Source organism: Sus scrofa, chromosome 10, assembly GCF_054392235.1.
Source record: "Sus scrofa isolate SSC_HxYL_T2T_F1_AM1 chromosome 10, Sscrofa_HxYL_maternal_Yorkshire_Landrace_v2.0, whole genome shotgun sequence".
In the NCBI taxonomy this organism is placed as follows: Eukaryota; Metazoa; Chordata; class Mammalia; order Artiodactyla; family Suidae; genus Sus; species Sus scrofa.
Genome location: NC_139392.1, coordinates 80,511,307 through 80,526,404, shown reverse-complemented (window position 1 = coordinate 80,526,404; position 15,098 = coordinate 80,511,307). Strand labels below are relative to the sequence as shown.

Sequence of the window (15,098 nt, the reverse complement as noted above, 5' to 3'; positions counted from 1 at the left end):
CAATCCAAAGCTGATGACTTAATGATCAATAAGATGCCCTAAATATTGGCGTTCTGCTTTGACCTCAGCATTCATGCCACCATGTCTCAACAGCAGGCAGGGTTTTACATGAGTGGAGGGAGGGCGCCCTTCTCCTCACCTCGTTTCTCTCCCTTGGAACGAGATCAGCTAGTGGCTGACAGTGGATGGAGAGCCGTGGAAATGTTGGCAGTTTCCTTTTAAATGCATTCTTAACCAAAAGGAGCCAGAAAGTTTTCACAAAAGGAGGCACGTTGGCCAAATGCAATGAGCCCTGGAAGACAGAGGTGTGGCTCCAGTGCTAGGTTAGCCGGGCTGGAACACCGCTGGAGCTTTTTCTGGAGGGGTAAGCACAGAATCCCTTGTTTTCAGCATCAGAAGGGTTTACTCACAACAGTGTTCACTTGCCTGGAAAATGTCCTTTCAGCTGCCACGCAAATGAACACCCTACAACGGTTTGAATCAAAACACTGAGTCAGAGGCTTCCAGCAGATGTGGGTGAACGTGCTCAGTCCACAGAGACTCTTTATCCTAATTTACAAGAAACACATAAATGGCCCCTTTTAACCTCATCTTTTTTATGACCACCCAAAAAATGTTCCCAGATCTATGATTCTGACTGTTCAGTATCATCAGTAGATTGGATTTATTCAAAGAATTGATTATAGATGGCTGACTAACAGGGCAAATAACCGAGAGAGAGGATAACCTGGGGAAATAAAAAGCATTACACAGTTAACAGGAAAAAAAAAAAAAAAAAAAAAAAAAAAGGCTGCCTTAGAGGTGTCTTTCCTGACTGGGAAGTGAGCCTGCAGAGGGAAGCCCACAATATGGGCAGAGCATGTACAAAGCAGAAAGCAGGCGAGGTAAAGAAAAAAACTGAGAAATGCTTCATACTGGTCCCTAAAATGAAGCCACCTGATCGGAAAAACAGACATTTCTTTCCATAGAGAATCCTAAACAGTGCGGGCCTCCAAGGACTTATCTCTACGTCATTCTTCTTTAACATTTTAAGAAATTATCTGGTGAAGGCATGACACAGCCACGTCTGCAAGTCTGCTGACGGCCCCACACTCTCCTGGAGAGGGGAATGGTGAACTGAAGGAGATGGACCTCAGAACCTCGGAAAGGACCAGGCGAGAGGGCAGAAAATTATGGTTTAGAGTCGCCACTAGCAAGGGAAAAATCATTCCAACTACGAAGGGAGGACAGGCCCTACGTGACCAGCTACAAGTCAGAAATCAGGACAGAAAACAGCCGAGGATGAGGTCCTGACAGAGGCTGATCTCAGAGCTTTCTACAGCCCCCTTCTCCCCCCACCTCCCCCACCCCAAGTCAAGAAACTCTACATAGCATCACCAAGTGGGCAGGAAACATCATCACTCCCCGTTCATAATGCCGCCATCCATAACTAGATCTCTGTGCATGGTTCTCATTGGTACATCGCAATAAAGACACATGAAAGCTGGAAGAGGGCCAAAGAGGGACGATCAGAATGATAATGAAGGGGAGGTGAAGAGACGGCTCCATGAAGAGAGACCCACAGACCCATGCTTCTTGTCTGAAAAGATCGAGCAGAGTGGTGGGGGGCTACCAGCCAGACTCTGGACTTGGCCAGACCTAAACCTGAAGCTCACTAGCCAGGTGGCTGAGGACCAGCTATGCAATGTTGGGTTTCACCACCTCTGAGCCGAGGCTCGCAGAACCTACGGCACCAGCTGGCTGGGGGTGGCATGGCATATAATTTTCATGTGGAGTGCCTGGCACACGGCAGGAAGGCGAGGACATCGTGGTGGCCAAGGCTTAGGAGTCAGACAGAGCTTGTTCCAAATCCCAGGTCAGTTGTTCACGAGCTGTGTATCTGGATCAAGAGAATGTGAGGCTGCTTCTGAAGCTTCAAGATGTGGGACTCTACACAGCAAGCAAGCAAACACCAAATGCATGTGGTGACAGACAGAGGCTGCGGACAGACTGCCTTCCAACAAACAAAAAGGCTCAGATAAACACATGCATTCCCCCTTGGGATGTAAAGGATTGTAAAACAAAACTAAGGTCCTTAAGGTTTGTCTTTAAGTTCAAGACCAAGGAGAAGACTAGTGCCCTAAATTAAACGTGGGCACAAACAGAAGGGCACTATCCGAGACATAATAAAGATGCGACTGGAGCTCCAATCTAACTTAATTCATCCCTTTTCCATTTGTTTTTAGCTCCATATTGATGCAATTTCAAATACACATTTTAGATAACCATTTAGTCAAGTAGACAGTATAACAGAGAAAAGAACTTCAAATTTATACGAAAACATGGATGAGAGCGAATGAGCAAGTTTAACCACACTTCTAAAATAAAATCTAGAAATTCACTTTGGTCTAATATATAAAAACCTTCCAGAAAGGGTAAATTAAAATTTGCTTTTCAAATGGCTGTACAAACTCTTCATTTTTTTTTTTCAGAAACTTTAAAAACTGTTCAGACTGTTCATTGGTAAATACAAAAATTCCAAAAATCAAGCCTGGAATTCTCTTTGGAAACAAAACTAAACAGGTACACAGATATAAACGAGGCCACAGTAATACGATCTAAACATGTAAGTAGTACAGGCATTCTGCCCTGCCACGTAAACCTTTAATAGACAGAAAGTACTCTCATGTATTTAATTTCACTGACATGAGAGTGGAATGATATGGCCTTTGCTTTGGCAAAACAGCGGAGGCCATCACCCCCCACCACAAGATTGGTTTTGAAGTCACTGAGAAATGCTCTCATCCAAAACAGCGCCAACGAAATCACCTGCTAACTAAAGCTGACATTTTTGTTTAATGGCTCACATAATTCGGCTGAGCCACAAAAACACTTCACACAAAGTACAACAATAATGGAAGTGGCCTGATCTCCAGTGATGGAACCTAAGGGTTTATTTATTTTCAGTTTTTTGCTTTTTAAGGCGGCACTCATGGCATATGGAAGTTCCCAGGTTCGGGGTCGAACTGGAGCTACAGAGCTACAGCAACACAGACTCTTTAACCCACCGAGCAAGGCCAGAGGGATCGAACCGGCATCCTCATGGATACTAGTCGGACTCATTACCTCTGAACCACAACAGGAACTTCTGAACTTAAGTTTTTAAATGGTCTGGTTGCATTACTATTACTCGTATTTGTGTAATACATCATAATAAAGCTAAAGTAAACTTTGCATGAAAGCTACAGTGAGAGACGACACAGCAGACTGGCTACGAGGAAGCTTCGTGTTGATGTCCACTGCCTAACTGTGTGTGACCCAGGCGAGTTACTTAAAGTTTCTTTTCCTCACCTCTAAAATGGGAAAACAAGAGAAACTCTACTTTCTAAGCTGCGATGCCTAGCACAGAGCACTCAATAAACCTGAGCTGCTACTGATATTATTATCCTTACTGCTGTCATCATCATTTCATTTTTATTACAGTTTACAAAGAACCTCTACATCCAGTAGCTGTGCCTAGTGTTAAGTAATGGCACAAAGAAATACTCAATTTAAAATTTAATTACATGACATGTCAAGCACATGGGAAGGGGTCCGATGTCCACCATCCTCTGGCTCTTTCTGACAAACCAGAAGGCAACACGGCATCATGTATAAAAGGCGACTGGACGGATAAAAATTAATTTGTAGAGGCAAGAGTTAGTACCAGCTGGCATTTCTTGAGCACTCACAATGTTCCAGACAATTTACTAAACACTTCAGATATGTTACGATTTCTTAATCTTACTATTATAAATGCTGCCCTTGAGGAACTGAGCCCAGCCAACCTGCCCAAGGTTGCTGTTAAATTGACTCAAGAGAGCTGACTTCAGAGACCAGGCGGGCACATGACCACACGGGCAGAGCCCAGGATTGACTTCTCTTGCAAGTAAATGTGTGTAAAACATTCTGATCACTTTGCTCAGTAGGAACAGCAGAAATCACCTGCATTCTGCCCTCCTCTCTAAATACAGAAGGGCCGGAGTTCCTGCTGTGGCTCAGTGGTTAAAGAACCCAACTAGGAACCACAAGGTTTCAGGTTCCATCCCTGGCCTCGCTGAGTGGGATAAGGATCGGCGTTGCCGTGAGCTCTGGTGTAGTTCGCAGATGCAGCTCGGATCCTGCGTTGCTGTGGCTGTGGCATAGGCCCGTGGCTACAGTTCCAAATTAGACCCCTAGCCTGGGAACCTCCATATGCTGTGGGTGCGGCCCTAGAAAAAGACCAAAATAAATAAATAAATAAAAAATAAATAAATACAGAAGGGCCCTGCTCAGGCTTCACAGGCCATTTTTCCTCTGACTCAGTGATTCTCTTACCATTGTCCCAATGAGGGTCATCTAAATTCTCATTCCTAGTGAAGAACACATCTCCATGAGCTCCCAGAATTTTGTTTACATACTGACTATGGACCGACAGATGGACAGATAAATATGGAGATATATATGAGTTAATTACATAATTCCAGGATTCCCTTGAAATACAACATAACTCCCAGTTAACGAGAAACATCCCCACACCAAAAATGCTCCTTTCACTAATATCATCACCATCAACATCTCATTCAGGGTTCTTAATCTATGAATCCTAAATTGTTTGTTTGTTGTCTTTTGTCTTTTTAGGGCCACACCCATGGCATATGGAGGTTCCCAGGCTAGGGGTCTCATCGGAGCTGTAGCCACCGGCCTACGCCAGAGCCACAGCAACACCAGATCTGAGCTGCGTCTGTGACCTACACCACAGCTCACAGCTACGCTGGACCCTTAACCCACTGAGCAAGGCCAGGGATCGAACCCGCAACCTCATGGTTCCTAGTCGGATTCATTTCCACTGCACCACAACAGGAACTCCTGAATCCTAAATTGTAAATAAATGCATATGTACACAGGCATATGCATTTTCTGGTTTGGAAAAAACTACACACTCATCAAATTCTGCAAACATTCCCCAAAATGCTAAAAATCATTCATTTAGATAGAGAGCCTCTCAAAACAAATTATATCATTATACAAACTGTAAAAGGCTTTGGGTTCTCAATGGAATATGCTCTGAAATACGATGCTTTATGATTTCATGCCAGGGTAACAGTGAAATTCCAAAGTTACACGATTTTGGCTTAAGAATACAGAGACCTATCCCCAGAGAAATTCCTTATCCGGGTGACCTTGGGAAAAATCGCCTAAAATGTCTGGGCTTGGTGCCATGATCTGGAAAATTGCTGGGTTTTGGTAAACGATTTCAGGGTTTTCTCCTCACTCTCTGATACTATGACATAATAGTGCCACACATGCAATGCAAAATCAGACAAAAATTACTTAAGCCGCTTACATCACTAATGAGTTTGGTGCATTTTCTGGCCAATTCCATGCTCAGGTCTTCAATAACAGGCTTAAAGAATACCTGTCCAGAAAAAAAGGAAAGGAAACATTTTTCTCATCATCAGCTTTGGGGAACAAATATCATTCTTCAGCAAGTGCTTTCTCACTTACCTTGTCTTCTTCATTTTCTTCTTCCCCTGTTTTTTCTTCTTCTGTTTCATCTTTCACATCCTCAAATACAGGGACCCTCATTTTTCCTCTTCATGTATCTATTTTTTAATTCACCAGCGTAGACCTTTTTATATACCACTGCACTCTTGAGACCTTGACTTCTCTGTGTTCTGGCAGAAATGACCTTGCCCAGACCTCCTCCCTATTTAGCTCCTACTTCACCCTCCTTATCACAACTGCGTGTGAGTGAAGGCAACAGGATCACTGAGGGTGGCCAGGGCCAGCCTCACAAACGGAAATCGCATTTTAAGAGGCAAAATTCAATTTTGCAAACTTTTAAAGTCAATATTCTTTGAACTCGCTAAACAATTCAAAGGAGATCATTCATTAATATTTCATTAATTCCATTCATTCATAAAATAGTTAGAAAAAGACTTAAAGATTCTGGGAAAACCACTCAGCTGTAACACTCAAGATAGCACAGTGCAAAGCCTATTATCTCAAAGATTCCTCAACTCCAGCTAAATAAAGCTTCCACTGGAATGTCAGACATAGCTCAGATTTGGTACAGAGAGTCTGGATCATTCAAACTCATTTCATTAACCTAAATTAAATTTTTATGAGACATATACGTACTTCTCCATTCTAAAAAAAAATACATTAGCTGATTAAAAGCTAGTAATTTATTACAAAAAGCCCTTTGAACCACTTCAAAGAATCTCTTCCAAGTTAATTATGACTGTTAATCTTATATTGCTATTGTATTATTTTAATTGTAAACATCATTAAACATGAGAAGCTGCAGTTAACAGTTTGATACATCATTTAAGAATTCTATAAACATCGTTTCAAAAAACAATAATTACCAGTTCTGCCCATTGTGTCAATTTTTACAAATTCCCTAGTTATTTATATATTTCTCTATGTGTAACACACGCTTGGAAAAGTTTGTAAAAATAAACTATAACAATATTCATAATGTGGTATGTGTCCTTGACTGTGTATTTCTCAAAACAAATCCTTTAATGTCAATCGAGATAATTCTAAGACTATACAACTCATAATTTATCAATTTGGTTATTTAAATCCAAGGATAATTTAGTATTTCTAAAGCCATAACATATCAGTGTAGGACATTAAAAAATATCCTATGGTGAATAATGAAACTAAGGATATAAATTATAACTTTAATCAAAAAATTCATCATTCTAGGTAGACAGGTATGATGCTGTTTTCTCTTGATATCATATCTAATTTTAAATGTTCTAAATTTGCATTGGCCTTGCCTACAAATTCTGAAAAGAAAAAAATTCTACACAGTCATCATTTATAGATAATTTCTCAAATTATGTTCCAGGAGGCTAAAGTTGCACAGAATACTCTGGAGTGGAAAAGGGAGTTTCTTAAGCAGATGTGTTTGAGGAAATCTGTATAGTAATCTCTAGCCCTGTCACTTAGGGAACAGTAACACAAAATCTACATGGCACAATAACACAAAAGCTCTGAGAAGACCCACAACCGAGAAAACTATTTATGTCTGCTTAACCCAGCATGTCCCAAACATGAAATCCTATTCATCCAATATAATCTAACCTATTTATTTACCTACCTACCTACCTATCCATATACTTTTTTTTTTTTTAAACAGACATCCAATACTCTATAAAACTAACATTCTTCTGTGAAATATTACTTAGGGAAACATTATTCTATTCTGAAAAAAAAAAGTTGTGTTCTATAAGAGCTGTTGATCTTTTCATGAAATGACTTTTAATACAGGCTAACTTAATGGCATCACATATCCTGCTTAACAGCAAAATGCCAAGAAGAAATGCCCCAAGCGTGCTGAAATTAGAAACCTTAACTTTAATTCACCAGTCATGTCGCGCCAGTGTAGGGAATTCTACAAGGAAATTCTCTGTGCATTCCATTTGTTTCATAAAGGAGCAGAATGTGAGACTCTGTTTGTTTCCCTCAAGTCCACTGCCAAAAGGCTATTCTAATACCCTTCAGAAGATCTATTATATTAATCTTTATTTGGAAACAGGGAAGAGAATTTTCTATAAGCTTTTCTTCCAAACTTCTAGACATGTAGGGAGAAAATCTTGCCAAAGTTGCCTAAGATGCACCTTTTGGCTACTGTTTGAGGTGACAGTACTTGCGATGCTCATGGTGACATCTATTCCCCATGGTGAATTACCTTCGTCAGACTTCCAGGGCTGCTTGAAAGTGCTTTTCTCATTTCCCATCATGTAATAAATTCTTGTTGTCCCTTCAGTGTGCTGGAAGAAAATAATCTGTTGAGGTTATGCAGAAAAGTTTTGAAAGCAAAAGCAAACACCATACACAATGTGAACACAAATTTTCCATTTGAAATTTTAGAATGAGAATTTTAAAGCTACAGGGGTCCTTATGAAATCAATCCTCTTTCACAGAGGACAGTATTGAGGTCAAGAGAAATTAATTACTTGTCTTATTCATTAAGTTATTTAATGGAGCACTAGGACCAGAATTTAATTAGAGCCCTACTTTCATTCATTCATTCAAAGAAATGTGGTTATGCCAGGCACTGTGCTTAGTGTTAGAGATGAAATGGTGAGTAAAATATACTTAGTGCTAAAATGAAGTAGGAAATTAAAAACAAACAAACAAACAAACAACAACAACAAAAAACCATCAGGAGTTCCCATCGCAGCTCAGTGGTTAGCGGATCTGACTAGAAATCATGAGGTTGCAGGTTCGATCCCTGGCCTTGCTCAGTGGGTTAAGGATCCGGCATTGCCATGAGCTGTGGTGTAGGTCACAGACGCAGCTTGGATCTGGCATTGCTGTGGCTGTGGTGTAGGCTGGCAGATACAGCTCCGATGAGACCCCTAGCCTGGGAACCTCCATGTGCCGCCAGTGCGGCCTTAAAAAAAACAAAAACAAAAACAAACCATCATTCAAGACTTGCTGGAAGAACTCCTTAATGGATAGTTTGGCAGACTAAATAAGACTATTGCTTTTGACTGAATGCATTTTTTTCTCCTTTCACCTATGAGTATTATATAAAATTCATGTAAAGTCTTCTAAAATATTTTAAGGCCTGCGCTTTATCACAGCAAAGCTCTCTTGCCCACAGCTCCGACATGTGACTTGGGGAGTATGAAGAAAAGGTTCTTCACGTGCAGCTATCATGTTTCAAAATCCCCCATCATCCCCCTGCTTTTTAAAAGCATGTTAAATGTTGTATTTCAATACATATTTTCACCTTAGGGGGCCTCAAGAGGGAATATCCGTAGCACTGCTAATCCCATTTACTTCCTGAGCATTTCATTAACGTTGTCCACTTTTTACTTTAAGCACTCTACCCATGCCTGATGGAGAATGAGACCAAGACTCGGATCACTTGTTACTTACAGCTAGACCCCTACTTCCAGGTCTGGCTCTCTCACATCTTCTAGGGCAAATTATTTAATCCCCCTCTGCCTCTAGTTCTCCATAGTTAAAGAGAAAAACTGAAGTGCCATACGTTCATAAAAGGAAAGGCCCTAAAAAACTGCAAAGCCCCTTACAAACACAGGAGTTTTCAACTATCCAAATAAGGTACTCAGTTCCAGGGAAGGTGCTTGATATGAACGGAATTCATTTGAAAGGGTAAATTCTATACTATCAATACATTTTTAAAGACCAGGAGGGCCTCATGCAGCATCCAGCCCAAAGCTTAGCAGCTAACTTGTATATCTGCAATACAGAAAGCTTCCATCTTCTTACAGTTTGATATTTCTGTGTAAGCAAGTGTATTTCTATAACAACTACCAAGTCCCAGGGGTAGCTCAGGTCTCTGGGGACACAGCCCCTGGCCAGGAAGCAAGTCTATACGCCCATCACGAGTCATGCAGTACTTGACTGTTTTTAGGGTCTTAGGGTCACTTACAAGAACCTCTTGGATTCTGACAAATGTTTCATACCTGTTTCATCTCTTTCTCCTTTCTTTTCTCTACGGTGATAGAACATTTGTTTTTCCCCAACATGGTGATGAGTAACTTACAAATGAAAATCCATAAGAAACAATTAAAATAGACTGATAGCTCTGGTTGAGGAAAATTGTGAGATAAACTAAGTTTTTCTACTTTAAAAATTATTTCAATATTTCTTATTATAAAATAGTCTCTCTAAATGGTAGGTAGATGACAGGGAAATTGGTTCATGTGACTTGATTGCCTGCATTGGCAGTCTTTTCATGAACTCATTTTCAGTTGCCGGTTTGTTTTTTTTTTTATGACTGTCCCCCAAAGGTTCTTGCTTCTCAGTTGAATCCCTGGTTATTTTATTTTTGCCTCATATATTTCTTCATCATTTGGCATCCATCCCAAAAGGGAACTTTACTAATAGATGAGGGAGAAAAATCATTTCTTAAAACAAAGAAATGTAAGCTCTCGAGGGCAATTTGTCTTTTTTATAAAAGAGAAGAGTTCTGCTTATTATTTGCCCAATCTATTTTTATAATTATCATTCATTAAGCCTATCTTCTCCTTTTTAATGGCTACTTCATTACTGTTTGTTAATTAGAAATCAAAAGAATACAAAGCAACCTGATTGTCACCATTACCAATTTTGCCATTAAAATAAGATTTAGTAGAGTTTTCCTGCAGTCACACTCTTATTTTCACAAATACAGAAGCTACTCACAAATGAAAGCCACATATCTAGACTGGTGTTCTAGAAGAAGAATAAAAAAACCACAAATAATTTTTGGCATAAGAATTTTCAGGTTGGGTGTGGTTGGGATGCCAACATTTACTGACGGCGGGGGGTGGGGGAGGTACTCCTATTCGGAGTCTACACTAACATAAGCAGTCAGTGAACTGAAAGACTTTGGTTTAATTTGTTACTCATATTCCATTTTTTCCCATTTTTTGAAGTTTTATTGAAGTATAGTTGACTTACCAGATTGTGATAATTTCTGCTGTACAACAAAGTGATTCAGTTACACATGTACACATATCCATCCTTTTTCAGATTCTTTCCCCATACAGATTATAACAGGTTATTGGGTAGAGTTCCCTGTTCTATACAGCAGGTCCCATTCCGTTGGCCATTCCATATACCACAATGTGCATATGCCAGTGAGATATTTCGTTTTAATACAAACAAAGCTAAAACCATCATCACTTTCCCAATCCTTCCCACTGAGAGAAGCCCAGGGTCTGAATGGCCTTTGCGGCTTGTAATCAGAACCAAAGGGTCAAGCCCAAAAAACAGCTTATCTATCCCTAAAAGTATCCCTTTCCTAGAGTTTTGTGTGAGATAACGTCAGGAAACAGTGTGAAAGACTTTGAAACTGGGAGAAAAAATTACACTGTGTGTTATCTAGTGTTACCTTCTGGCTAATTTGGCCTTTCACTGTCTTTGAAGTACTTCACCACACATAAATTGGTGATAACTGATAACAATGCTAATGATGCTTTATCCATACAAATGCAAATTAACTATGTCCTGAGGGGAAAAGCGATTGATTATTGGCTGATAGACCCTTTTGTATCTCTTTGTAAATTCAACTTGGCATTTCTTATTACACATCTACAACTGGTTCTTCAAATTCACGTTCAAACCAATTGGAAGATCTTATTGGTGCCTTCATTAATTAATGAGTTAAAATCTTTGAAATGTGTTCATTTTATATTTTATGAGAATCATAATTTCACCTTTTCTCTAAAAAATCCTTTAACAGAGGCAAAAGATTTCACTTCTTCCCTTTAACATTCAGAAAAGAAAGAAAGTAAAATGAGAAGATATTACTGGATAAAGCCTTATTCTCTAAATCATGAGCTACGGCTGTAAATATTTTTGGTGCTTATGAAAATTAGCTTTTTGTTTTTTTTGTTTTTTAAAGGTCTGATCTCATTTGACTATTGGCAAATGCCACATGTGTGCTTGTATATATGTACATTCACACGCAAACACACACACATAACACACATGCACTCAAGCAGAGTTAATTCATCACAGCTGCCGGTTCCCTCTTGAAAAGCATACAAGGCTTCAATAAATGCAAAGACTTAATTACTTCTCACATCTGGAAAAACTTGAATATGAGAGTGGATTTATTGAAGACGCTCTTTGCTTGGCTGTCAACACCAAATCAAGAGCCAGAGAGAGCAGGCTCGATCAGTGTTGGCAATTCTTTAACCCTTCAGAGATAGATGTTCTACCAATAATTAACTCCTAACATATCCTGCTTACATGATTTATGAATTTTATGAAAACACAGTAAATAATTTCCTAGTCATTTATGGAGAAAAGCTTCCAGACGAGAGGACTCACATATTCAAATGTTAAAATAATGAAGTCCATATAGTCAAAGAAAAGGGGAAAGGCTTTGGAGTTCCACAGTGTAGTGAAAACAGCCATTAAAACAATAACTTACATAAACATCTGTGAAACTAGACAATTCAGCCCTTTTTGGAGAAAGTGTAACAATGCCTCTAAAATGCAAGTATTGAGTGACATGAGCTCACAGCAAGAAGATTTAGCAGAAACCCAGGGATGGGCAGATCCTCCCCTAGAGAGAATATTTAAGCAAGAATTAGGCAGCGTAATGGAGTGTAGGGAAGACATCCAAAGAGCATTTGCAAAGACCCCGAGACAAGAGCTGGGGGAACCAAGAATTCAATATCACTGGAGCGTACAACGGGGAGAAGATGAGGGCAGCAGGGAGAAAACACTTGGCCTAACACGATAAGCTTAAGGGGGTTTGAGCCATGAACCCTTTACAAATAACACAGTTCCTGGTCAATTAATAGAAACATTGCCTTTACACCTACTCTATTCCCTTTATATGCCTTGAATTTAATTTTTACTCTTTCCTTTTATTATTAGCCAGTTGAAGTACTCTTCTTATCCGGACTTTATGAAAACTCATAGTGAAGAAATGATTCCCAAGTTTATTAGTCTAAAGAAGAAAAATATTCAAGGGAAATACATTTGTATTATATATCCTCCCAAATAAATGGAAACTATGTTAAATCTGTTTATAAAATAAATTTCACACATCTTCATTGCTATAATTACAATTTTATTATTAAAATGCACCTATTTTTTCTACTTTCTGCTAAATAAATGTTATCAGTATTTCTACATGAAACTTAAGCATCCAAATTACTATACCTGAGTTTGCTAAGGATTTCTATCCTGAAGTCATGATTTCATCACAGGTTAAGCCAAGGAAAACAAACACAAGTGACTCTCACAAGTTTGGAACTTCCGAAGCACGAATTCCTGAGGTTTGGTCCAATTGTTTCCATGGAGTTTCTTCATGTGTAACTCAAAATACAAGATACTATCAAAATAAGACCATAAAGTAAGTATATCATTAAAACAGCTATAGAGTTAGTGATGTTTTAAAATAACTGGTACCCTTTGAATAATGAGAACTAGTTTAACATATATTGGTGCTAATTCCTCACTGAGGACTTAATCTCCTTTACGATTTAATGTGTGTGTGTGTATAATTTCATTCGTTCATTTCACAAATATTTCTTATGTGCATTCTATGGGCTAAGCACTATTTTAATTTTAATCTCTTCAGATAATCAATGAATAACATCAACAAAAATCTCTATGTCTCTTATTTTAATCACATACTCATTTATCAAATATTTATTGAGCATCTACTTTATATCACACATTGTACTAGGCTACATAGCTCCAGTATATTTCGAATACTGAATACATGTGTGATAGTCAATATTCACTAGTATATTCAGTTAAAAATAATTTTTATACTATGATGAATTTTTTGGACTTATAAAAGCTGCATTTTCAAAAAAGTTGCAGCATATTTTTAAAAGTTTTTTAAATTTTCAAAAATTTTGCAGATATCAATTTTCTATCCTGTTTTATATACTAGTTAGAGCTACAGGTGGTTTTCTCCATCCATCTTTTTTTTCTCTTAAATTATTTATGCAAAATTTTTCTTCATAACCCCAATATACTTGGCCTATTTTTTATTGCTCATAAAATCACATCTCCCAGGCAAAGCCTATCTATGTTGTTTTAACTGTTTCTAAATTATTCTCTGGAGCAGCTCTATCCAATAGAATTGTAATGTGAGCCACATACGTAATTTTAAATATTTTGGTTGCCACATTTAAAAAAACATTAAATTGCTTTTAATGATATAGTTTATACAACTCAACATATCCAGACTGTTACCTTTCAACATATAATAAATATAAAAAGTACTGCAATTTATTTATTTATTTATTTTGCTTTTTAGGGCCGCACCCACAGCATATGGAGGTTCCCAGGCTAGGGGTCAAATCAGAGCTACAGCTATCAGCCTATGCCACAGCCAGAGCAACACCAGGTCCCAGCTGCACCTTTGACCTACACCACAGCTTACGGCAACGCCGGATCCTTAACCCACTGAGCGAGGCCAGGGATCAAACCTGCAACCTCATGGTTCCTAATCGGATTTGTGTCTACTGCACCATGATGGGAACTTTGTAAAAAGTACTGCAATATTTTACATTTTTTATACTAGGTCTTTGAAATCCAGTGTGTTTTAATTTTATACTTACAGCACATCTCAATTCAGACGAGCCGTACTAGGTAGTGGCTCCACAGTAGACAGTGCAGCTATACGGTAATGCTATGAGACTGGAAATCACTAGCTATTTTTCTTTTTCTTTTCTTTTCTTATCTTTTTTGGGCCACACCTGTGGCATATGGAGGTTCCCGGGCTAGAAGTCCAATAGCAGCTGTAGCCACTGGCCTACGACACAGCCACAAGCAATGCCAGATTTGATCTGCATCTGCGACCTACACCATGGCTCACGACAATGCCGCATCCTTAACCCACTGAGCAAGGCAAAAGGGATCGAACCTGTGTCCTCATGGATACTAGTTGGATTCATTTCTGCTGAGCCATGATGGGGAACTCCCTATTTTTGGTATTTGATAATACATACCCTAAATATGAAAAATGTATTTAAAATTATACTTAAGATGAGAATTACAGAACCCTAATAAGCAAGCAATAAAAACTGCAATCTATTTTAGTTTCCAGAATTATCTAAATCACTCCTCTGTATGGAATGTACTTTATTCAATCTTATTAAAGGTTTAAATTATTATTATAAATAATGAGTTAATCTTTAAATTATGGTTTAATTAACTTCACCAAAAGTGTATTTTCAAAATGCTATCTTGTTTCATTAACGAGAATGACATATTTAAAGTCCCAGCAGTTTTCAGGATAAATATTCACTATTTAATTACCTTTCTAATAAATAGATAATTATAGGACTGAATAATAGTCACTCTTTCCTTCCCTATCTAAACAGCAAAAACCCAAATAGTGAAATGTCTTCCATCATACTCCCATTTTTTTTACTCACATTTTTAGCTCATATAATGCAATTTTAAACACACTAGCAATCTGCTCATCAATTTGGCCAGGTAAGTCCTTTTAAAACCATGCTGTAAAGCAATGTCACAGTGAGGTATGACATTTTAACAAAGAAGCTGATGAATCATTTAAAGAACCTAGGTATTTAACCAAAATGAGACTTTTTTTCTTTTTGGGCCACACTTGCGGCATATGGAGG

At 38.5% G+C, this 15,098-nt stretch overlaps 1 protein-coding gene across 27 annotated transcripts in view; it reads right to left on the bottom strand.

Annotated features, from left to right (window-relative positions):
• NEBL (nebulette) overlaps positions 1-15,098 on the bottom strand; it is a 355,791-nt gene that overhangs the window by 111,495 nt on the left and 229,198 nt on the right. For 13 of the 27 annotated variants that reach the window (XR_014818007.1, XM_084980389.1, XM_003130787.5 and 10 more), the window contains exons 1-2: positions 5,506-5,749; positions 5,345-5,416 (exon numbers count right to left, since the gene is read on the bottom strand). The exons of 1 other annotated variant lie outside the window; for it this stretch is intronic. Coding sequence is in view for 21 of the 26 variants with exons in the window: in XM_003130787.5 (XP_003130835.1) it covers positions 5,345-5,416; positions 5,506-5,586 (153 nt within the window). In the remaining 5 variants the exon portion in view is untranslated. Of the gene's footprint in view, positions 1-5,344; positions 5,417-5,505; positions 5,750-7,705; positions 7,788-12,654; positions 12,827-15,098 lie in introns of those variants that run through there. 13 more of the 27 variants (XR_014818008.1, XM_084980392.1, XM_021064954.2 and 10 more) reach the window with 4 other exon arrangements.